Source organism: Lepidothrix coronata, unplaced genomic scaffold, assembly GCF_001604755.1.
Source record: "Lepidothrix coronata isolate B3197 unplaced genomic scaffold, Lepidothrix_coronata-1.0 Scaffold3, whole genome shotgun sequence".
Taxonomy (NCBI): Eukaryota; Metazoa; Chordata; class Aves; order Passeriformes; family Pipridae; genus Lepidothrix; species Lepidothrix coronata.
Window position 1 is genome coordinate 12,833,591 of NW_016690183.1, and position 24,221 is coordinate 12,857,811.

General features: G+C 36.5%; 1 protein-coding gene across 1 annotated transcript in view; it reads left to right on the forward strand.

Moving 5' to 3' along the window:
- The window catches only part of DPY19L1 (dpy-19 like 1), a 45,423-nt gene extending 25,467 nt beyond the window's left edge, over positions 1–19,956 (forward strand). The window contains exons 13-23 of the mRNA XM_017823491.1: positions 665–724; positions 3,218–3,298; positions 4,040–4,141; positions 4,836–4,907; positions 6,352–6,401; positions 7,754–7,778; positions 9,366–9,485; positions 14,146–14,320; positions 15,088–15,187; positions 16,628–16,753; positions 18,372–19,956. Of these exons, the coding sequence (XP_017678980.1) occupies positions 665–724; positions 3,218–3,298; positions 4,040–4,141; positions 4,836–4,907; positions 6,352–6,401; positions 7,754–7,778; positions 9,366–9,485; positions 14,146–14,320; positions 15,088–15,187; positions 16,628–16,753; positions 18,372–18,528 (1,068 nt within the window). The 3' untranslated portion in view covers positions 18,529–19,956. The remainder of the gene's footprint in view (positions 1–664; positions 725–3,217; positions 3,299–4,039; positions 4,142–4,835; positions 4,908–6,351; positions 6,402–7,753; positions 7,779–9,365; positions 9,486–14,145; positions 14,321–15,087; positions 15,188–16,627; positions 16,754–18,371) is intronic.
- The last annotated feature ends 4,265 nt before the right edge of the window (positions 19,957–24,221 follow it).

A 24,221-nucleotide genomic window follows, 5' to 3' on the forward strand; every position in this document is an offset into this window, starting at 1 on the left:
TGTAATTATATAGCAAGTACAGGTTGAGTTCCTTGCCTGTTTTCTGCTTTGAGAAAAGTATTTATTGTTTCCATGGTATTTGGGTGCTTATAGTGGCCTCAGTCTCACATATGGACTGGATTTGTGGAAGCTTTTAATTGCATTGTACATCAAATTAGCTTAAAATGAATCTTCCTTGTGTCATAAATAGAGGAACATAATGTGAAACAGAAAAATATGAGTAACTCCTACCACCCTCCATATTCTGATGCCTTACTTGAAAATTGTTTGTATTAGGCTCCCAGTAATTTATTTATTGCTTCAGCTGTTTCTTGTCATTCACAAAGCAGACATAATTCAGTTTCCCATTGGCTTTGATTTAAAGATGCTTAGAACTGTATAATACAGAATCTCCTTACTTGTTAAGGAAAAAAGTAGTCTTCCATTAATTGTATATAAACTGCAGTAAGAGTTTTTATGCTGTTGTGTTTTGCTAGTGCAGGGTGAATTCATACTGCTACATATTCATTTGTCTTTGAGGTTGTATTAATAATGGAAGGTTTTTTAATAAGTACCTGTTTGTTGCAATAGGCTTACCAAACAAAACAAAACAAACCTCATTCAGGGTACTAAAATGTCTTATTGTTACTATATTACCTGAAAATGTGCATTCATTTTTTATTAGAGAATTCTTGTTTGGAGTCCAAAAATCTTGAAAAGCCGCAGAAGGGAAGTCTATGTCTGGGTAAGGAATTTCATATATTTTGAATTTTAGAGAAAAACTAAGACTTTTCTTTGGTTTAGTGAAATACAGAAATAACTTAGTTTTTAATCATGGAAAATCAAGGAATATATCTTAACTACTGTATTTAATAGATTGGTCATGTTCTCAGCAATTAATCCTAAAAGGGCAGAAGCATACATTTCTGTCAGAAAACTGAAATAGCCTTTGAATGACGACGCATTTAATTTAAATTAAAAACTTAACATGTTTACAAAACCTAAGATCTGTATGAAAACCCCTTTAAAATAAAGGTCAATTTAAAAAAGGCAAATAAAAGCCTAACAGTCCTTGCAGAAATGGAGATTAAGATACTGCTTTAGATGTTCACTAAAACGTGTCCTATATAATTTTTAAAACATGTTTTTATAATGACAGCAAACATCTTAAAATTACATAAGAAAGCATGTTGGAATAAAGACTGTAGGGTGTGTGGGTGGGGTTTGAGGGCAGTAGAAGTCATGTCCAAACAGGGGACACTCCTAAAACTGTTATGAATAAAATACAACCCTGTAGAAAACATGAGAAGTGACTTGCTGCTTAAGACGTAACATCAACGTGTAAAAACGTCTGAAATGGGAGCCTACCTAGACTATGATTGACTTAAGACAGGCATTCTTATTAAATGAAGGATAACTTGTTAGGAAACCTGGATGGAATTTGTACAATTAGAATAGAAAGGAATTAAAATATTTATAGCAAACTGCAGTTCATGTATACATGCCTGCCAATGTAGTTAACTGTGGTACCAAGAAAAATCAGTATAGGCATATCCCATGTCAGCTTTTTAAAAAGGAGATCCAAGGCATTTGTGCAATGGTAGACTAATAAATCTGTTTTTTCTAAAAGAATAAAAACATGTGCAGTGATGAAGTTGTTAAGCTGTATGTACGTGCAGCATAATGAAAGAGATCCAATACAGCCTCTGTGGAAGGAAGTCATGCCTCACAAATGTGTTTGACTTCTCTGAAGGATGTAGTTAAGGGTGTGTGGGTGAATGCAATGCATTTGGATTTCAGAAACCTTTTGGAGAAGTTATCTAACTGGAACTATAAAAGAAATTAAACTCATGGGATAAGGTGTGAATGTTAGAAGGTAAGAAACAAAGGGTGGGATTAAATGGTTAAGTTTTCAAAGGAGGACCACCACCACCACCGTAAATGTGTACATAAAATAATTGATGCTAAATAAGGTCTTGCCACTCAGCAGAGAAATCTTGGTATTTTTATGGAAAGTTCTCTGAATACATCAATTCATTACTGAGCAGGCATCAAAAAGGAAAATACATGATGGAAGTCACGGAGAAGGAACTATAGTGAAAGCATAATTATTTATTTTATTTTGGAAATTCATATGTAACATCATACATATTGCATGCAGTCTCAGGCAATGTGTCTTAGTTTAAAAAAAAAAAATTAACAAACTAGAATGCCTTCCCCCAAGATCTACTACCATCAGATTTAAGTAGAGTATGAAGATAATTATTAATGTAGATTCACTAAATAGCTGAGATTTTAAAATAGGTTAGAATTCTACATCTTGTAAAATAAAGGTAAATATTACAAAGCCAGTGAATAGAAGTACGATATAATTATAGTTTTTTTTTTAGTGCCCCTGATGCTAGTAGCAATAAGCTTATAAGGAAGAGAAAAGTTACTATGGAAGCAAAAAAAAAAAAAATCGAGGCATTCAGAAAAGGATTAGGATACCTCCTAGGTTTCTTAGCAGCCATTAAATGAGATGATTGAATGCAACCCATCATCACATAAAAACCCTAGCCTGGTTACATAAGGGCGAAGATCAGTTTGTATTTTGTTGAATTCTCTCTGAAAGCATCTGCTGTGAGTCCCAAATACAAGATACTGAGACAGGTTTTCCTATTCAGTTGATCCAGTTTTATAAAGAATTAAATAGATTAAGCGTCACTGCCAAGAATTTAATCTTTCTGCCACAGGGATAAACTTGATACGTAACTAAAAGTAATAACTGTACATATTTTGTTCATATTTCCTTCAAGTTCTAACTTGAGATTATCTTTAAATGGTGCTATAAATCAGCTAATTCCTCCAAAGATTTGAACCAGAGTAGCACAACCTGAGAATCTGAAATGGCTCTTGTTGAAAAATAATCCTTACACACTGGTGTATGCAAAACAGATGGAACTGGCAGCCCCTGTTTAAAGTTAACTTTGGTGCCTCCTCTGTGATAATGTTGTATGCAGCTGTAGTGTAAATCAGCTGCACAAAATTATTTCAGCTGTAACAGAAAATACAGAAACTTTAAACACCTCAGTGTACTGAAATCTGGCAGGTGTCATTGGTTAGAAATTACTGTACTTATGGGTGATAACATAGGAGAATTTGTAAGTAGTAGCTAAATTTAATAAGCCTTTTAAAAAATAAAAGATTTCTTTAAAAGTTCAAGAAATGTTTATTTCATTCCAAATACATTTTTAAGGTCATTGAAGGATGTGCCTGGTTATTTGGGACAGTCACCTTGAAATACCTGACTTCTTTTGTGCTTGGAGTAGCTGATGATGTAAGTTCTCTTATTGGAATATCTGATTGGTGTCTTCCAAAACTTTTATAATTCTTAGTATTTTGAGTTTGACATATTATTGATAAACTTCCATGAAATTCCAATATTTGTTTTGCAGAAATGGGAGAGAGATTGTATATTTGCTTTCTCTTTCATTATGTGTTATCACTTTGAGATGTTATTACCAAAGTTTGTGAAAAGACAAATGTCTTTACTTTTGAGTTAGTAAATATTCCGCATTTGTTTTTAAATGTGGATTTATAGACCTTTGTTTATTTTGTATATCTTCTACCTACACCTTTTATTTACTCAGTTTCTTAGCTCACTCTTCTCTGAAGCTAATTTTTTAGGACAGTTTTGAAATGATTGTTGTAACAAGGTTGTCTTGCTTTACTTCAGCCGATTTGTTCTGTTGTTAAAAACTTGTCTGCAGATGTCTATCAAGAGGTAAAAGATGGGAAGCTCATATTTTAAAATATGATTATATAAAACTATACGCTTCCTGAATCCAATCTCAATGATAATACCTCTTTTTCTACTGTTTTCTGCTTTTTATTTGACACCATCCAATCTGTGTTACAGTCGAAGATGTCATTTAATACACTGGAAGTAGATTTTTGGAACTCTTATAACAATATAGTAAATGCATAAACTTCTGTTCTAATTTACATTTAAACTACTTTGCTGTGGAAAACAGGACAGTTTTTGCTTACTACAGTTTGCATTTTTTTCCTGTATCAGGCTCATATAGGAAATATATTGAAATCTAAATTTATTGGCTACAAGGATTTTGATACATTAATGTATACCTGTGCTGCCGAGTTTGACTTCATGGAAAAAGAGGTAATTTGGTCAAAATATATGATTATGGAAAGGGGAGCTTCTTGTTTTATCTTTGTTTGTAACTTAAAACATCTAAGAACTATCACCTCCTACTGCCATCATAAGTTCAAGGGCGTACTTGTGAAAAGAGAAATTAATGAGCTAAAGCTAAATTTAACTGCTTTTATTGCATTTAATTGAACTAAAAACACTGTTTTGATTTTGGATCTAAGAAATATGCCTGCTTGAATGAAAGAAGTCCTTGCTCAGGGATAAATGAAAGGTTACAGATCTGCAAACTTAAAGAGTTAATGTGGCTCTCAGTGACTGGTTTTGAGTATATGGAAAATATACAGAGAGCTGCAAAGGCCTTATGTCATAGATTTAGACTACAGAACAGCACTGAAACTTCATAATATGGCATTAGCAGATGTTTTTTAGTTCATCAGTATCTAGGTATGCATTTAGAATGTTTTTAGATTACTCAACCCATAGTACTCAAATTCAGGTGAGATACAATCTACTTCTAGGCTTTGAGTGGCTTGCCAAAGAATTAGAAATAATTTAGTGATGACCCCAGTGTTACGATTGCTGGGTAGAGTTTACATTTACGTTTTACTCAAGGAAGAACTCTTTATATTATTTCCTTTTAAATGACCACTGAAGTAATTATAGATTAGTGGAAAGCAATTAATGCAGTTAATTTCCATTTTAGACTCCAGTAAGATACACAAAGACTCTCCTATTACCAGTTGTCCTGGTGGTTTTTGGGGTAATCATCAAAAGGGTAAGTGATTAACGTAGTGAATCACCTTTACCTGGAGTTTAGTTTTCAGCTTTTTTAAAGAGATGAGTATTTATTTTGAGATGGGAAGAAGTCAGTGTGGTGGGTTAACCTTGGCTGGCTGCTAGGTGCCCGCTAAGCCATTCTCCCCTTCCCTGTCCTCATTATGACAAGGGGAAAGAAGAGTTGAAAAATCTCATGGGTCAAGATAAATGTAGGTGGATCACTCTCTGATTTCCTGTCATGAGCAAAACAGACTTGAATTGAGGAAGATCAATTTATTGGGGATGAAAAATAGAGTAGGATTATGAGAAACAAAAGCAAAACTAAAGACACCTTCCCCTCGTCACCTGGCTTAATGGGTCCCTTCCATAGGCTGGAGGTCTTTTAAGAACTGGCCTATCATAGGTCCTTTCCATGGGGCGCAGTCTTCAGGAACAGACTGCTCCAGCGTGGATCCCCCACAGGTTGCAGCTCCTGCCAGAAAACCTGCTCTTTTGTCGGCTCTTCTCCATGAGCTGCAGCTCCTGCTAGGAATTTGCTCCCTTGTGGGTTCTCCATGAATTACAGCATCCTTCAGGGCACGTCCAACTGCTCTGGCATGGAGTTCTCCACAGGCTGCAGGTGAATATTGCTCCACTGTAGTCCTTCATGGGCTGTAGGGGAAAAAAACCTACATCACCATGGTCTTCTCCAAAGCTGCAAGGGAATCTTGTGGAACCTAGAGGATCTCTTCTCCCTCCTTCACTGACCTCAGTGGCTTCAGGGTTGTTTCTCTCCCATTTTTCTCACTGCCCTCTCTTAAACCTGCTGCACAGTTACCTTTTCTTAAGCATGTTATCAGTAGAGGTCCCACCAGTGTCACTGATGGGTTCAGCTTTGGCTGGTGATAAGATCTGGTTTGAAGCTCTCTGGAACTGGCTCTGTCTGACACGGGGGCAGCCCCTGGTCTCTTTTCACAGAAGCTGCCCCTGCAGGCCCCCTGCTACCAAACCTTGCCACGTAAACCCAGTACAGTTAGATAAATTACAGGTTTTCAAAAACATTTACTTCAAATTCTTTGTTCTCTATATGAAGATTTTTGCAAAGGTTCAGTCCTGAGTCAGTGGTAAGATTTGCTCTGATGTTGAGTGCCAAAAATATTTCTGTCACCTAGCTGATGAATACTATAACTGGAGTTTATAACTGGTTTTGTAAGTTTGATTATGTATAATTTGCATAAAAACAACTTACAGTTTACACAGGAACAGATGGGATAACTGCTAACTGCCTGGCTAATTAAACATCCTCAAAAAGAAGTTTTAGCTAAAACATTGCATGTCTTTTATCTTAGCATTTTTTCAAAATGAGATTACCAAGGTGTGGTTTAATTTAGCAAATGTCGAAAATGCTTTGGAATGCTTTTGAAAGTTTATTCATATTTTTTGTTCACTCATGTTTTCTTCAGGCAATTAAATCTATTATGTGGTCCTTATCTCAGACAGGCCAATATGAAAAGTAAGTATTGCCTTCTTTTTTTAATGTAAAACTGAATTTTCTGTGGAAAGTTCATTTGATTTGCTATATGCTACATAATTCAGAATTCTACATTATGTTGGTCCTTTTCGAAGGATGAGTTATATATAGTCCAGTAACTGAGTGGCTTGAATGTACTATATGTGATATTTTTATATGGTATCTAAACCTAAGGTTAGCTGCTGAACTCATTTTAGACATGTTAACCTATTTAAACCTAGATTTTTTATTTAATAATTTACTTTTCTGCTCTGTTCCTAAACCAATATTTATATATCTTTTTGCTTTTTTACTATAAATAGTGAATGCAAATTCTTTTCTCCCCATTATTTTTTTCCCAGGTTATAAAGATACATGAGTTTAATCCTTAGGAAGGGATCCCAACTGTATTAATTTTATTATCTGAATATCTAATACATACTCTACCTATCAGAGCTGTTTGACATCACTTGTTGATGCCGTGCTAAAGAGAAATCAGTTTGTCCAATCGAGTGTCATCAATTCCCTGGCACGTCTTTCTGCTCCCCGTTTTTTTGTAAAATACCATTAATCATTTCAGTGATCTCTGCTGTCTGTAGTCTACTGGACATTACCAAAATGTCAACAGATGTGAGCAGGATTCAGCATCCTATCTTCACAGATGTTTTTGGAGAACAAGTGTACAAGATTTTGACTCTTTTCACATTTGTATTTCTGTCTGACAATCCAAGATCAATATATGTAGTGCCTGACTGACACTTCTTTTGGTACCAGTGTTCTGCTTCTTTTTGGTGGTGCCCAGTGACAGGACAAGGAGTAATGGCCGTAAATAAAAACACAAGTTTCACCTCAGTTGAGGAAGAACTTCTTTCTGTTGAGGGTGGCAGAGTACTGGAACAGGCTGCCCAGGGAGGGCATGAAGTCTCCATCTCTGGAGACATTCAAAACCCACCTGGACACATTCCTGTGTCGCCTGCTTGAGGTGACTGTGCCTTGGCAGGGACGTTGGACTGGATGATCTCCAGAGGTCCCTTCAAACCCTAACAATTCTGTGATTTTTTTTTTTTTACATTACTGAAGTTTCATTTTCTAAATAAGCTGTTCTATAATTAATGGAATTAAAAAAAAAGCTAAAATTAATATTCATATTTCCAAATAGATACAGGGATTGAGGAAGATAGTTACTGATTTGCAGTATATTTAAAACTTTCACAGAGTGAAAAAAAATTCTTTGCAGACATTGACTCATGCTTACTGGATTAGTTGTGTTGTCTAATGCCACTTTGATGATTTTGAAATAAAAACAGTGCTTCTGTAATACATAGATAATGTGGGGTTTGGATTTTTTTTTTCAGAGAAGAACGTTTTAACCATGGGGAGGTAAGATTCTTTTTCTACACAATTTTTTTACTTGTACGTTAATGCAAATACTCAATATTGAAATGCAGGTTGTAATGGTGTGATGCTGATAGACATGCTTTATTTGAAGCTAAGTATTCACGCCTTTTATTCACTCATCTTAAATTGCGTCTGTTATGTCACCAGAATAATTCTGGAATGTTGAACAAAAAAATATACTGGCTAATGGGGGTGACTGCAAGAGAGGAGTCTTGGCCTTTTGCTATAGCAGTACAAAAAGACACTGAAATTAGTCTGGATCTTCAGTTTTCTCCATATAGACTGAGAAGGAGATTGCTTCCTTTGCTGGGCTTTGACATGATAGATAATGTTAAAATTCTGTTTTGAAACATGCCATAATGAATATAATACTACACATGGTTCTTTTTAGTAAAGTTATGCAAAACAATGTACTGTGTCCTGCTCTGGAGCCCTCAGCACAGGAAAAAATGGACCTGTCAGAGGAGGTCCACAAAAACAATCAGGGATGGAACAGCTCTTCTATGAAGACAGGCTGAGAGAGTTGGAGTTGTTCAGTGTGGAGAAGACTCGACTCCAGGGAGACCTTACTGGGGCCTTTCAGTGCTTAAAGGGGACCTATAAGAAAGATGGGAACAAACTTTTTAGCAGGGCCTATTGTGATAGTACAAGGGATAATGACTTAAAACTGAAATCAAGTAGATTTCGACTAGGTATAAGGGAGAAGTTTCTTACAAAGAGAGTGGTGAAACATTGGAACAGGTGGCCCAGAGAGCTGGTAAATGTCTGTCAAGTTGCCTTAGGGGAATTTTAGATTGGATATTAGGAAAAATTTCTTCACCATAAGGGTTGTCAAGCATTGGAGCAGGCTGCCCAGGGAAGGAGTTGAGTCACCATCCCTGGAGGTATTTAAAGACATGTCGATGTGGCACTGAGAGACACAGCTTAGTGATGGACTTAGTAATGTTAGATTAATGGTTGGACTTTTTCCTAGAGATCTTTTCCAACCTAAATGATTCTGTGATAAGCAATCACTTAGATAAAAGCACTGATTGAAAAAATGCCTCTATGATTTACGACAACACTTCGACAGGTAACATAGATTCAATGTCAGTAGTGGTGAGTGATATCTGATGCTTTTTAACATTTTCTGAGAATATTGGAGCAAGCTGCCTGTGACTGTGTGATTATCAAGGATGATTTTATTCTCTATTTTCATTCCATACTTGGGTATTCTGGACATTAAACAGCAAGGTCTCTTGACTTCTGTAAAGAGGTTATACAAGAAATTTTACATATGCCTGTTGTTTAAGGATTTTTTTTTAATAGCTAGCCATTTCTCCACCTCCTTTTGATTTTATTGTTAATGTTTACCTTCCTGTTGTTCCATTCCTTAGCATACTAGATACACTTTAGAAAAAAGATAAGAGAAAGTCATTATTACTATCTGAAATATGAAGATCTTTACTTTGATTTGTACTTTCAGACAAGCTCATAATTTGTATTGAAAATGAAGTTGCGTGTTTAAGACAGAAATGAAAAGTATGAAATATTATGCTCCTTTCTTGTGGTTTTTTTTTTCCCTTTCAGCTGGTATTCCATGCGTTGCAGCTGTTGGCATACAGTGTCCTAGCAATTTTAATCATGAGACTAAAACTGTTTTTGACACCACATCTATGTGTTATGGCTTCCTTGGTGTGTTCAAAGCAGGTAAGATCTCTTTTATCCTGTAGCTATCTCAGTACTTACAGTATTACAAAGATGTTTGTCCTAAAGCAGATTTCTCTGCATGTAATTGCTGAATCTGAGGGTAGCAGTTAAAAATAAAGCAGATTATATTGCCTGTCAAAAAATAGTTCCATTCTCACTTCTTCCCAAATAAAGTAAATGTCATGTTTTATGCAACTTGTCCATTTGCATTATTATGTGAGTTAACATGCTGTGTATTCAGCTTGAACATAGGGAGACATATACTAGATTTTACTGCATTTACACACCTCTATGCCATTGCAAGTTTTTATTGACCATTAATTTTATCTAGTGTTTGACTTTGTTTACACTGTGTTTTCACAGCTCTTCAGAGCTTATTGCCTTGCATATTTTTATCTGTTATTTCTTTCTAGAAGTCTTGTTTGAAGTCTTGCACGTTGAAAACATTTCAGTCTTAAAAAAAAAAAGTCATATATCTAACTCGGATTTAATCTTTCTAGTTTGAAATCATCTATAACATAAAATGTTACTAGATTTTCAATCTATATTTAAATAGCTGTTTTAGAAGGCTTGCACTTGCAGCAAAAGTAGGGTAAGTAGTCTTTTGTCTGGGAAGCAGAGAGGGAGGCAGATAGAAAACTGTCTGAACGGCTGAGCCCAGAGAGGGGTGATCAGTGGTGCATGGTCTGCTTGAAGGCCAGTAACTAGCAATTTACCCGAGGGGTCAGTGCTGCGTCCAGACGGTTCAGTGTCTTTGTTAATGGTCTGGATGAAGGGGCAGAGAGTACCCTCAGCAAGTTTGCTGATGATACAAAACTGAGGGAAATGGCTGGCTCTTTCAAGTGGTGGCCAGTGACAGGACGAGAGGCAGTGGGCACACAGTGAAACACAGGTGGTTCCCTCTAAACATCTGGGAACTTTTTCACTGTGAGGATGATTAAGCACTTGCTAAGTTAACATGTGCATGTTATTTACCTGTGTTAGACTTCTCTCCACAATACCATTCACCTTTCCAGGTATGACTGTATTAGTGTGGGTGCCTGATTTCACCAAGGCAGCATGTTTTTAGCAGCCATTTTGCAGAGTGATAAGAGCACAATTTCAATATTCCGTGTTCATAAGATGATGCCTGCAAATATTTGGATGATCTACCAGTCAAGTTTAACAGTAGAAGCAGAGGCTACTTTAATCAGCTGTAATGTAATACCTTACACACATATTATTTCTGGAGGAAGGACTCTTCTTCTGGTACACTAGACATGCAGATGAGCAGCAGCATCATGCTTTAGAAACACTGAAGCATCTGCTGGCTTGTTCTCAGTAGTGAAGGAGAAGGCATGTACTCTGGAAAAGTCTGCTTGCAATCAGGACAAGTTTTTAGTTTTGGAAAGGAAGTGTGTTACGGACTGCCTGACAAGTCTTCACTCTGTGGTATGCACTTTCAGCTCAGCTCTGCTAAGAACGTGAGAACCATTAATTCCAGGCAACCATGAAATTCCAATTTGCTCTGCTACAAACATACTGCCTTTTGCGCCAGTGTAGAAATTTTCCAGGGGAAGAGGTGTGGTCAGAGAGCTGCTGTATCTTGCTGGTATAATCAGCCCTTTGGGGATTATTACCAGCCAGTGCTTGATTACTGGGAAAATGAAAAAGTAGTGTAAATAATTACCTGTTTGGATTTTTAATGCACATGCAAACTGGGCTTCATATTTTTCAATTGGACCCTGACTTCAAGGAGAATTTTATATGAATGAATGAATCCCAAAACAATGGAGATACTCAAAAGCTGTCTGGACATGGACCTGGGCACCTGGCTCTGGGTGACCCTGCCTGAGCAGCAGGGCTGGATCTTCAGAGGTCTCTGTCACCCTCCACTCTGCAGTGATTTTTTAGAAAGTGTCTTAAAGGTGAATTAGGGTTGTATGATGAAGGCAGTTACTGTGTGTGAAACAGCCAATGCCTGCGTCAAACAACGGGAAGATGCATTAATGAGACAGAATTATGCAAAGAGGAGAAAGCTATCCCATATTATGCCAGCTGAACAAATGATTGTTTCCCAGAAAACTGAATTGTTTCCCTGCAAGTTCTTTAAGGGAAGGACAGTTCTTTGTAATACTGGACGGGTTACACAGTATCAGTCTGCTTAAGCGTTGTGCTCATCACTTTCTTCATGCCTGACTTGTTATTTGGCCTAGGTAGAAGTGCTTAGTGTTGGCCAACATCAAATCAGTCTGTACAGTTAAAATATAAAATGCTAAAAATTTGTCAAAACTTCTTCAAAAAGTAACTTTATTTAGCTACCTTGTAACTGAGCATTGGGACTTGAGTAATTTTGCTCTACATACTTGCTGTTCTGTAAGGTTCACAGGTGTTAGGTTTTGCAGTTCTTAGTTGTTCTTGAAATACTGGCAGCCTCTTAGGTGGTCTGGTTATTTCAGTAATAGCAGTTACACTGGTTAGATTTCTTCAAATGAACTTTCATGAGGTGTTTCTAAATAATTTGAAATGAAGTTTCTTTTCAAAAGTCAGAAAGGCAAAAAGAAAAAAATCTGTTTTCTTTTAACATATGATTTCTATATAAAAATTACAGTATAAATTAGTTCTGCCCAAAGTTAATTTGTTCTTAGTTCTTGTTTTAATTATATGTTTTCTAGAAGAAAATTGATGGGCTTTTCTGCCCTGGTCCTGGTGGTGGTGATAATGGTAGTAACAGTAGAATTTTCTAGTGAAGTTCAGAACTAAAAGTATTTCTATGTTTTGTGCCACAGCCTTCTGAGAAATAAAAAATAATAAAATGTGTACTGCTATTTTTGGCCGCATAGTGATCTTTTTGTTTTTAAAGCACCTGAGTAGTAGCATTTCAGTAATTCTTTCTGAATTGTTGTTTTTTTAGCACTGCAGCTAAAGTCATCAGGCTGGTTAATGAAAGCTGGTGCTTTTGGTAATTGTTGTGTGTTGTATCTTAGAGGATGCCACATGTCATTACTATGTAAATATTGAAAGGGAAGATATGTTCAGAGTATTTGGTCAATATTTTTTTTTTCTTCTGCTGCCAACTGCATTTTGGCACTTTGGTTGTTCTGCTGTTACCGATGGTTGTAGAGTGAGAGTAAGATTCTCGGGAAGCTGCTGTTGCAGAAGATTTCCTGTTCTGGGAGCTGCCCCTGGTGGACTAGGTGACTTAGGTTCATTGGCATTTTCTTCCTTCTTTGCAGCATCGTGGAAGCATAGTTGGTTTGAAAGAAATAGGTCATGAATGCTAGGGAAGGGCTTCAGATCACTGTGGTTCGGACAGTTATTCTGTGCAGAAAGTGATGCTTATATGTGGCAGCTGCCACATATAATACAGCTTGGGAATATCCTGGCCCTGGCTTGGGCCTTAGGAGAAGTACATACCTATGTTGAAGAGTACCTAACTTTAGGTGACAGTGTAAGTAAAAATAAAAACAATTCCCTTGTCTTGTTATCAATGAAGATTCTTTTGCCTGTTGAGCATGTCCCCTAGGTTGGTGCTGATTGATACCTATAGAAGACAAGCTGGATTTTTTTTCTGATCTGACTGATGTATGCTTTCTTTAGTAGGGAGAGGCTGGTAATCTGGCAGGTGATACAGGACTGGCTTCAGCATGATAGAGAAGTACTGGCCCATAAGGCTGTTCAGCTACAATTGAGCAGACCACTTCTAAGACTTAAGTGAGCAATAAGGAAACCCTTTTTTGGTGTGGTGGTTTTTTTTGTTTGTTTCATTTTGTTTGTTTTTATAGGATTAGGAAAATATCAAGTGGTTTTTAATGAGCTTTTTCTGTCCTACTGGCTACTGAGCAGAAATAGTTTCTTGAGGTTGAGAAGTCTGACTGTATGTGCAATACTGAGTCAGAATTGCTGCAACGGAGGGAGATGATAAGGGGAAGATGAGACTTGTGACCAAATGATTGATTAACACTCGGTACACTTATCGTTAGATGAAGTTTTAGATGTTTGAATAAAGTATATGTTAAAAAGCAACAATTTGGTTTTACAGATGCAAGAAAAAATTAAGGAAATTTAACAGAGGCAGTTATCTTATTGTAATTGAGATCAACACTGTCCTTTCTTCTAGAAGACCACGAAAGTTTACCTGCAGTGGTATTAGCATAACTAATTTATTTGGAGGCTAAAGATTATTATTGTGCGCATGGAAAAGGAATTTGATATATTTTGTTCTTTCAACCCATTGCATGAATCCTTGTACTTTCCATTACCATCATCTTGTGACAGCTGATGAACAATAAAAATAATAACGTACTTTTTTTAAATAAAAAATATTTTCATTGTCTGGAATGCTTTGTGAGGAAAAAGTGACCTAATGTTGATTTTCACTGGAAAGTAATGCAGTTTGTAACACATTTTAAAGAAAGATTTTTAATGAAGGAAAAAGGAAAAAATAAGTGCATCTTCATGAAGGGAGTAAAGTCCCATCTTCTCTACAACTACATTTTAGGTATTAGAAGCCTGTGATTAGAACCTTTTCTTCTCTAAGTTGAACAAAGATGAATAATTAAACAGAGGTGTTTCATACTGTAATATATATTAGGTTCCTCATAGAGAAATAAAAATGAATTGTTCTGCATACAACATTACAGAATTGTTGTCTAGGAATTAATCGATTCTTGCATTTCAGTTATTTGGATGGCTCTTCTATAAAATCCAGCCCAAAACGTTGGTCTTTGCTATTTTAGCATTGATGGCAATAGAGGGATCTGCAAACCTTCAAACTCAGTGGAACATCATGGGAGAATTTAGCAATTTGCCACAAGAAGAACTTTTGGAGTGGATAAAAGTCAATACCAGACAAGGTAAACTGTTTAATAGTGTAGGATGTTCCCCATTTACTGTGAGATCGAACCATAGAACTTGTCATGAATGATTGCATAGGTATTGCTACAGTTTGTGGCTTTGCCTTGGGACAGGCCTAAAGCCAAGTCATGTATACTTGTCTCTATAGAAGCTACTTCAGATGAGAAAAGCACTGAAAGCTTGCTTTGTTAGACTGCAGGCTACTGGTCTGGAGGTTCTAGCCAGTGATGTAGTATTTCAACAAAAGCCTCTTTGCCAAGTCCAATTAAAATAGGTTTTTGCTTAAATGACACTGGTCCTGTATGTGGGTCCATGATCACCATTTCGCTAGAAGAGAATTAAAAATGTGTATGTGTTGTGGTTGCACCACTTCTTTTCCTAAAATAAGTAAAAGTGTCAGAAAACTGACTGGAAACAAAGTAAAATACGTTCAAGCCAAAGTGGACTGACATTTTATTGCCCATTTAACACTAGCATAAGAAGTGACAAAGTGAGTTGTCGTAATAACTGTGTTATTCTACCCGTTCAAGAAAAATAAGATGCATTAAATCTTCATTCTTAGATGCTGAGTTATCTAATGGCTCATGTTGAATTCGAGGTTAAAAAGAAAACAGATTTTGTGCATCTCCTGTTCCTGCCGTGTCAGGCCTTCTAAAAACTCTCTCTATGTTTTTTCTAGAGGATTACTGTTTAGATATTTGAACTGTTTCTCTACTTTTGCTGTTTGATTCTTCATGTCAAACATGCCTTTAATTGTGCATTTCAGATGCAGTGTTTGCTGGAGCAATGCCTACAATGGCAAGTGTTAAATTATCTACACTGCGTCCTATTGTAAATCATCCTCACTATGAAGATGCAGGTTTAAGGTAAATTTTACAGTTGAGGGTTTATTTGTATTTGCTATTAATTCTCTTAATGTTTGCAGTATACTCTAGGAATGGCATCATGTTATATTGTAAAATTTGTTAAAACCCCATAGAACTTGGTTTGCTATTTTAGTCAGATTGAAAACTCACACATTATTTCTTCAGGATTTATGTTCATCTAAAGGGATATACTGTAGGCATAGATATGGCTTCAAACTTATATAGGAAAAAAATTGGAATTAAATTATGGAATTGAATTTAATGTGTACTGTTATGTCCTTTCTTCATTGTAGTTACTCCTGACATTGTAGACAGGTTTGATTTTTTTTTTTCTCAAGATAGCTAGTTTAGTTAATTCTATTAGCTCTCTGTGACTGACTGTCATTTGTTTTGTGATCATTTGTTAATTATTGAAATACTAAGAGTAGTTGAAACTGAAATTTTATAATGGAATTACTAAGTTTTCTACTCTGTTATTTTCAAAATCAGGATATTTTGCTAAACTGAATTGATTTATCGGCAAAGGTCAAGAACTTATTCTAATAAAATTAATATTGTAGATAATTTTTTGTTAATTTGGTAAAACTGGTTAAAAAACCCCAACACACAACAAGAAAACAGCAAGATAGAGAGGGATAAAAGAGAAATGGCAGGGATTAATTTTATGTGCCTTATGTCCTTAGTCCTCTGATGGCATTAACTTGCTTTAACTTTTGGTCTGCCCTGAATTGGTCAGGCAGTTGGACTAGATGATTGATGTATGTCCCTTCCAATTGAAATATCCTGTTTTATTCTAGCTACAAAAATACAGGACAGGGAATGTCTGGAGAAAATAAAGTACCGGCAGTACGGTATCAGAAAATGAATGTGAGTTAACAATGTCATGCTTTGCACATTCAAAGGAGGATATTACTGGGTGATATAGAATGGCCTGGGCTGGAAGGGACCTTAAAGGTCATCTAGTTCCAAAACAGGATCATGGTGTTCAAGTGCTGATTTTGCTCGATCAGCATAGGTGAACATCAGGTCTTGCACTCTGCATTTAACAAAGTCTGAAAAAGGGCAGTGAGTGTGACCTTTTGTGGAGAGGCTCGGCCAATGATTCCTTCTGATCACCTACAGTCCAAGCAAGGTTGTTTCTGGCCTTCAGTATTATATAGTGAATGCATTGCTTTGACATCTTCACGCTTTCTGTTCACAGTAACCATGGCTCTTGTTACTAAGTTGTCTCCTGCTACAGAAAAATCAAAGGGCTATAAACATTGTGCTTGGAATCATTAGATTTGTGAAGAAATAATCACATTTAAGCAAATAGTACTATTAATGTAAACTTTTTTTTAGCACAGTTATCTTGTGAAATAAAAGTCTCTCCAGTCTAAAGTTAAAGCTTACATTCTTATGCTAGATTGCTAGCTAACTTTTGTATTATTCCTTTTGAAGGGCCAGAACTAAAGTAGTGTATTCCATGTACAGTCGAAAACCTGCAAATGAAGTAAAAAGAGAATTGATGGAACTAGGAGTGAATTACTACATTCTTGAAGAGTCATTATGTGTAAGCAGAAAAAAGTGAGTAGTCTCCCTCTTTCTCACAAGAATGACACACCACTCAAAAATGCAGTGTAAGATTCATACCAAGTGGTAGTTTTGAAATGTTGGTCTGTACTTTATTTATTAAAAGTGTCAAAAATACGTTTTTGTCCAGCATCTAGATACCTGGCCTTTATCAGAAACAGTGTGGCCAACAGGTCCAGGGAAGTGATTCTTCCCCTGTACTGAGCGCTGGTGAGGCCACACCTGGAGTGCTGTGTCCAGTTCTGGGCCCCTCAGTTCAGGAAGGATATTGAGGTGCTGGAGCAGGTCCAGAGAAGAGCAACAAGGCTGGTGAAGGGACTTGAACACAAGTCCTATGAGGAGAGGCTGAGGGAGCTGGGGTTGTTTAGGCTGGAGAAGAGGAGGCTCGGGGGAGACCTTGTCACTCTCTACAACTCCCTGAAAGGAGGTTGTAGCCAGGTGGGAGTTGGTCTCTTCTCCCAGGCAGCTATCAGTAAGACAAGAGGGCATGGTCTTAAGCTCTGCCAGGGGAGGTTTAGGTTAGATATTAGAAAGAAATTCTTTACAGAGAGGGTAATCAGGCATTGGAATGGGCTGCCCAGGGAAGTACTGGATTCTCCATCCCTGGAGGTTTTTAAGATGAGACTGGGTCTGGCACTTAGTGCCATGGTCTAGTAACCATGGTGATGTTGGATCAAGGGTTGGACTTGATGATCTCACAGGTCTTTTCCAACCTGGCTAATTCTATGATTCTGTGATAATTGGCTTTACTCATATTAACAACCTTGTGTTCTTGGTGTGCACCTGAAAAGCTGTGTTGTATGTGTGAAGAGATTCACTAAGGAAACAAGTCATCATTCTGTAGTGGTAAGAACAGATGTATGTGTATAATGAAAGCCTAGTATGAATAAAAGGTGCAGAGTAAAACATAGTTGAAGTACCAAAATATTATGACCACTAGTCGCTAAAAATTTTGTCACATTTAAGCTGTCCTTCAGAAAGAGCTATGCTTTTTCCTTTTCCCCCCGCCCTTGATTTCTCTTTCTGCCCTCCAGAACACAATTAGTTTGGATTTTTGATTTTATTTTCTTTTCATTTAGAAGAAAATTAAATGTATATGTTCTATTTCTTTGCTCTTATCTTTGTTAAAATTAGAAAATTTTCAGTAATTCTAACTTTGAAAGACAAGTGTCCAGGGAATTTATGTTGGCTATGGTCCTTAATAAAAATCAAGAAGTTACTTTTTTAAGGTGTTTTATTTCCTGAATTTTCTTTAGAAATGTTAGGAATGTGAATATCACCCCCTATTTTATAAGACTTAAGGGTCTCTGGTAAGGTATATGGTATAATTTGTGTTGTTTTATATGCTTTCTGCTCCAAATTAATTATTTAATGATTACATAACTGCAAAAGCAGATCCATTTTATACATTCTCAATATTATTTTTAAATTACTACTATATTTACTGGTTTTGTAATCTGATAATGTCTAAGTATAAAGACAAACTTAAAAAAATATATATGTCACAATCAAGTATTCATGGGGCACTATAAAACTGAGTTCAGCAAGCTAAATGTTTGGGGTTTTTTATGGCATTTCTTCATTTCTCTTTTCTTATTCGTATGTTTTCTAGGCCTGGTTGCAGTATGCCTGAAATTTGGGATGTCGAAGATCCTGCCAATAGGGGAAAAATTCCTTTATGTACCCTTATGAGCAAGAATTCCAGGCCGTATTTCATCACAGTATTTGAAAATAGCAATTACAGAGTCTTGAAGATTCCAAAGGAATAACATTTCAATGCAATGAAGCATCGGTCTTTCAAATCTTTAAACTATTAACTATAAGAATTCTAAATCAGAAATACCTTTTCTACTAGACTTAAAATGGAAAAATGTGTATTTTATTTTTTACCATTTTAAGTGAATTCTGATTATAGAAATATCTTAAACCTAACAGTTTGAATTTCTATTTCAGGGTCAGTCCCTTGAGATTTGCTATGCAAATGATTATATGTTTGCACATTTTATTTAACACTGATCCAAAAAGAGTTAAAAGTAGCTATGGAAAAGTTTGTAGGCGGACTTGAAACTTCATTTTTTTTGGTGCATGTTCCTGGAATCCTATTGATATTAAAAAAGAAGACTAATAAGGGTAATATTTGCAGTAAGCAATAGTTTAGCTTCTCAGTGTCCAAGGGTTTTTAGCATTGTTATGCATTCACAATAAGCTGGCATAATATACATGAAATTTTTAAGGGAAAATGCTTTATTCAGGAAAAATCTGTCATAGCCTTAGAAAGATACTAAAATAAATCCTTCACTGCCTTAACTAGACCTTCAGCGCCTAACTTGATAAGAAATTACTTTCAAAATGTATCCCCTGTTTTATTTCCCCATATATTAGATCCTCCCTGGACTTTATCATCAGCATTAAAGAAAAATTAAGCCCCAGTTGTGATATGGGTGTAGTCAGTCGTGTGGGTGTAATTGCTTCAACATTATTAGACTGGTTCTGCAGTTTTTCTGTCATCTTGGTGTCACACCAATATTATAATTAGATAGAGAATTCACTTTCCAAGATACCCAGTGCAAGGACACCCTTTAGTCGTTTACCTGACCTGGTAGAATTTTTGTATGTTTATTGCCATTGGGAAGTATCACAGTAATTGTGATTTTACAGTATAAGACTTCTAAAGTCTGATGTTTCGCTGTATATCATTCATGTTTTGGATTTGTTTTGACTTAGTTTTTTTTTTGTTCGGACATCAGTCTATTGATATGACTGATCTTTTTAGCCCTAATAGCATCTAGCAATTCTAGGTGCTATAGGGATACCATCCATCACGCCTATAACAGTATCAAATAAATGGGAACCTGTGATAAAGTAGTAGTATAACAACTGATCAGTATTGTAAAACTTCTTATTTTTTTAAAATCTGTTTTATTGAGAGGGTGAGGGAGAATGGCTGAAAATGCATTAGCTTTTTAACTTTTACAGAATAGCTTTTGGAAAAATTTCTATAAGGAAACTCACAAAGAAAGGGCTTTTGGAAAGTCACTTTTTAAAATGTTAATTGAATTCAAGGAAGCAGGAAAAAAAATCTTTATATAAACATTGTGACTAGTGTTTCGGCACAAAAAGGTACTGTATTTTTATGAAGTTTATGCCAACTGTTGACATGTACTTATGTGGTTAAATAAAAAAGAGAAAGATGGAAACTGTTCTCACGTTTCTGATGGATGTTACACTTGTCTCTTACGTCCCTAAACTGAAGTTTAACACAGGTACCGCAGCAGATATGATTGAAGCTGAACCTTCAACTAAACCCAAACCCACACACCTCTTTCTAGCCTCCTTTTTATTCAAAATATCAGTGCAGGAATATGTGAAAAGGCATTGAGAAAATGTCAAATACTTATTTAGAAAGCAAAGTGAACTTGGAAGGCAGTTCAAAATTATTCCGGTTTTGTTCTAAGTTTCTAAGCCCTAGTAATCAAGAGTGAAGCTCTAATACTGGTAGAATGAAGAAACGTTTAAAAGTTAAAGTTCAAATATGTGCTTTCGTAAAAATGTTCATCGTTTGGTGAGGAGGTGACTGTTACTGAGTACACAGCCAGACACTAAATTTTCAGCTTGTCTTGAGGTATATTATGCTGTCCCTCTTTAAACTGGATAAACTCAAATAATTATTGTCATCTGATGTTAATCTGATAAAATTTAGTCATGAAAAGATACGAAGTAAAAAATGCAATATATAATTTTGGGGAAGAAATATGGGAATTCTTGAATTAGGTGTCTCATGTTATGAATTTCTTATTGTCTCAGTAATTTGCTCTCAGTTTCAAAGGAAAGAATTTGAGTTTAAATAACAAAACATCTTACACATAGGACCACCATGTTAAACATTAACCTTAACACTGCAACTTAAACCAGAAAACACAGCTTTGAGACTTCTGAGCTCTCACTGAAGTTGGTTTTCCCTTTGCAAGATCCTAATCAATAAACATGTAACACAAGTAAGTTCATCACTAAATATGTGCTGGCTTTGAAGTAGTTTAGGCACGAGACTGTAATACTTCCATACCTGAAAACAGTTTCTATTCCATTTTAGTAATATTGGATCACTGTGCTGGTTTTGGCTTGGATCTTATGTTTTGGCAGAGCCAAGGTGTGCTGCCACACTGGCAAAGAAGCTGGGGGTGCATTAGGAGAAGACACAGCTGCGATGGGTGTATCCTGTCCAAAATGACCAAAAGGATGTCCCAGACGATATGACATTATGCTCAGTATATAAAGTGGAGGGAAGAAGGAGAAAGGGGAGGATGTTCGGAGTGATGCTGTTTGTCTTCCTGAGTAACTGTTAGGTGTGATGGGGCCCTGCTCTCCTGGAGATGGCTGAACACCTGCCTGCCCCTGTGCAGCAGTGAATTAATTCTTTCAGGTTTTTTTCCTTGTGTGCACAGCTTTTACTTTCCCTATTAAACTGTCTTTATCTCAGTGCCTGAGCTTTTTAGCTTCTACCCTTCTGATTCTCTCCCTAATCCTGCTGATGAGGGAGTGAGTAAGTGGCTGCTTTGTGGGGCTTGGTTGTGAACTGGGGTGAAACGTCCAGATTTGTCTGTTGGAATCTGAAATATTTATTGCTTTACATTAAATTTTTTCAGTACAATGGACACAATTACAATTTGGTATAAAAGTTCTGATAATTTTGCAGACTAATATTTAGTATGGAGACCAAATGAGGCACCTATTCAGTAGTGCCCTGCACTTCATCATACTCATGTACACCATAGAAAAAACACCCTCTTGTCTTTTTTGGCATTTCAGCTGAAACTGTGAAACTGAGTCAGTCAGTATCTCTTGGATTTTTATGACTAAGGCATTGAGTTCCACAACACAGGACTTGCTCCAAGTGAAAACTCCTTTAGCAACAGCAGATGTGTAAGGAGGAGTATAAACCCAGGGTTGTCAGAAATCAGCATTGTTCTACATGGCATGCAGAACTTCTAAATGAGAGCTGGTCAGCAGGGCAGTGAAACCTTACTGCTACAATAAATTCTCAGCTGTAGCTGTACAGCTTAAGTACAAAATCAAAGTCAAGTGTTGTGGCAAACTGTAGGAGAGCTTTAAGCTGACCTGTTAGTTTGGAGCAGAGTAGTAGAAGGATTTACAGGGTTAGGCAGAATCTCCTCCTCAGCAAATTGGCTTCTTTCTGATCTCGTGCTGTAATTTGCCATTACTGATGTAATTCATACAGTGTCTGAAGTCGTCAGTTGCTTGAGTGGGTTCATCATGTAGTAGTTCAACAACTTCATTACTTCCTGTTACAGCATGTGTAGAACACTTACTGCCAATACATCATGAGATGTGGATAGAACACACAGACTGAATGAGTAATATTGATTTCATATCTGGCTGAGGACTCAGGCAGGATCCCTGTGGCCAGTCTTCCATCCTGTCAAGGTTACCAGTGTTTAAACTGAGTCATGATTGCAAGCAACACTAGTTTTGCCTGTTTGGTAGGAAGGATGAAGTCTGATTTTTTGCCTGAAGAATGACAACTTACTGGATTGCATTTAAAGGTGATTCTGAGTCTGCAACAGGACAACCTCTGAAGGGGAAACCTCCCTCCTTTTGATGTTCACCTGAAAGGAAATGAATAACTCTAGTTCATTCTTTAGGCTTGACCAAGCTTATTTTAGAAGCCAGTGCACCAAATTCTTACTCCCATTACTAATTATTGGTGTGTTCAAGCACCCTGAACAGTATCATCTTCATGTTACTGAGCAACCAGTTGCTTGGCTTCTCTGACTACAGGTCCCTGGAGTGTCTCAGGATGCAGTTAGCAAACACTATTTGCAGGCAGTTAATGTTTTGCTGTAGATATCTCTGCTTGAGCTCTGCAAAAAATCCTAGCCTCTTCTGAAGTAGTGGCTTTTATAATTTCACTATTTCTGAAAATCCAACTTTTTTTTTCTCAGCTAAAGCAAGTTAGCAAATCCTGAAAATACCCCAGAGTAGGATGTCTCCTATTTTTTTTCCTGAATTAGCTTCATGATGGTGTTTGAATTGCTGCCTTGATTTTCTTTGATTTTGAATGTTAAAATATAATGCATCTGTATTTGGAGAAGTTTGTCTTCTATTATTAAAAAAAAGAGCTGAAGTTAGAATCAAGCTTAGTAAATGCATAGAGTAAAAATTTTTGCATTCCTGGAGTATTTCAAAGACCATTCAACTCAAAACACAAGTTGTAGAAAAGCAATAGGTATAGATGTTTTCCGTAACCTTAGTTTTTTTTGTTCTAGATCCTTGCTGGATTTAACTGCAGTTATCATGCTACAGGCTGCTGCACACAGAATCTTTGATTTGATAGTTTTTAGCTATTTTTGTGTTATTGCTTAATTTAATCATAGAACGGTTTGGGTTGGAAGGGCCTTAAAGATATCTGGTTCCAATGCCCTGCCATGGGCAGGGACACCTCGCTCTATTCCAGGTTGCTTAAAGCCCCATCCAATCTGGCCTCGAAAAATAAAAGGAATAATTATTTCGAGAAGGGATAAATGGAAACCAGATGACCAAAAGTAAGTTGTATTCCACAAGTTCTTTATTCAGAACTTTAATTTCAGAGTTTACTACCCTCAATGCTTAAAACGAATGAAATGTTACTTAGCAAGTGGTGCTGTCAGACTGATTTTTAAAGTTGCGAAGTCTTGGCTACTTACCTGAATAATTGCAGGTTTGTTTCATCCATTAGGTTTTTGCCTGAAATAAAATGGGAATGTAAAGATGCCTTTGAATTAGGAGCTTGTGACATGTATTGCCTTCCTTTGAACCCTCGGTGTGCAACTGGATTCATATCTGAATTTAGAAAGAAACCATCAGTGTCAGCACTGATGGTTTGTTTGGTAAGGTTGTCCTTACACATAATGAAGTAGCGAAGCAATAAAGTTCCAACTGAAATAAGCTGAAAAGCATAAATATTTGCAATGTTGAGCTGCAGCAGGACTGCCGAAAGGAAACATGGTTTCAATAAAGTCAGACTATATGTAGAATGACTTTTTTTTTCTTTTCTTCCCCTCCCTTCCTCTCGTGTTCTATTTCATTTTATTCTGTTTCACTTTCATGCCGGGAAATGGGATAAAACTTAACAGAATAGACTTGAGAAAAATTGCATAGCTGAAACTGAGGTGGTGTTTATATCTTCCAAACATGACCTGATTTTAATAAATCTTGTTAAAATGTTTGGCTCATACCAGTAAACTAGGTGATGGAAGATGTCCATGTTATCTGGTGTTCCTGTAAAAGGTAGAGTTTTGTCGTTCTCTGTTGCTCTGCAATTCATTTATTAATGAGCTAAAAAGAGCCTGGCTTATTGCAAGGTTAAACCTGGAGTACACATTGTCATTAGGACCTCACAGAAAGGGTAACAAGCACAGCTGGAGAAAGAAAGAAAAACACACACTTGATTTTTGTTTGTTTATAT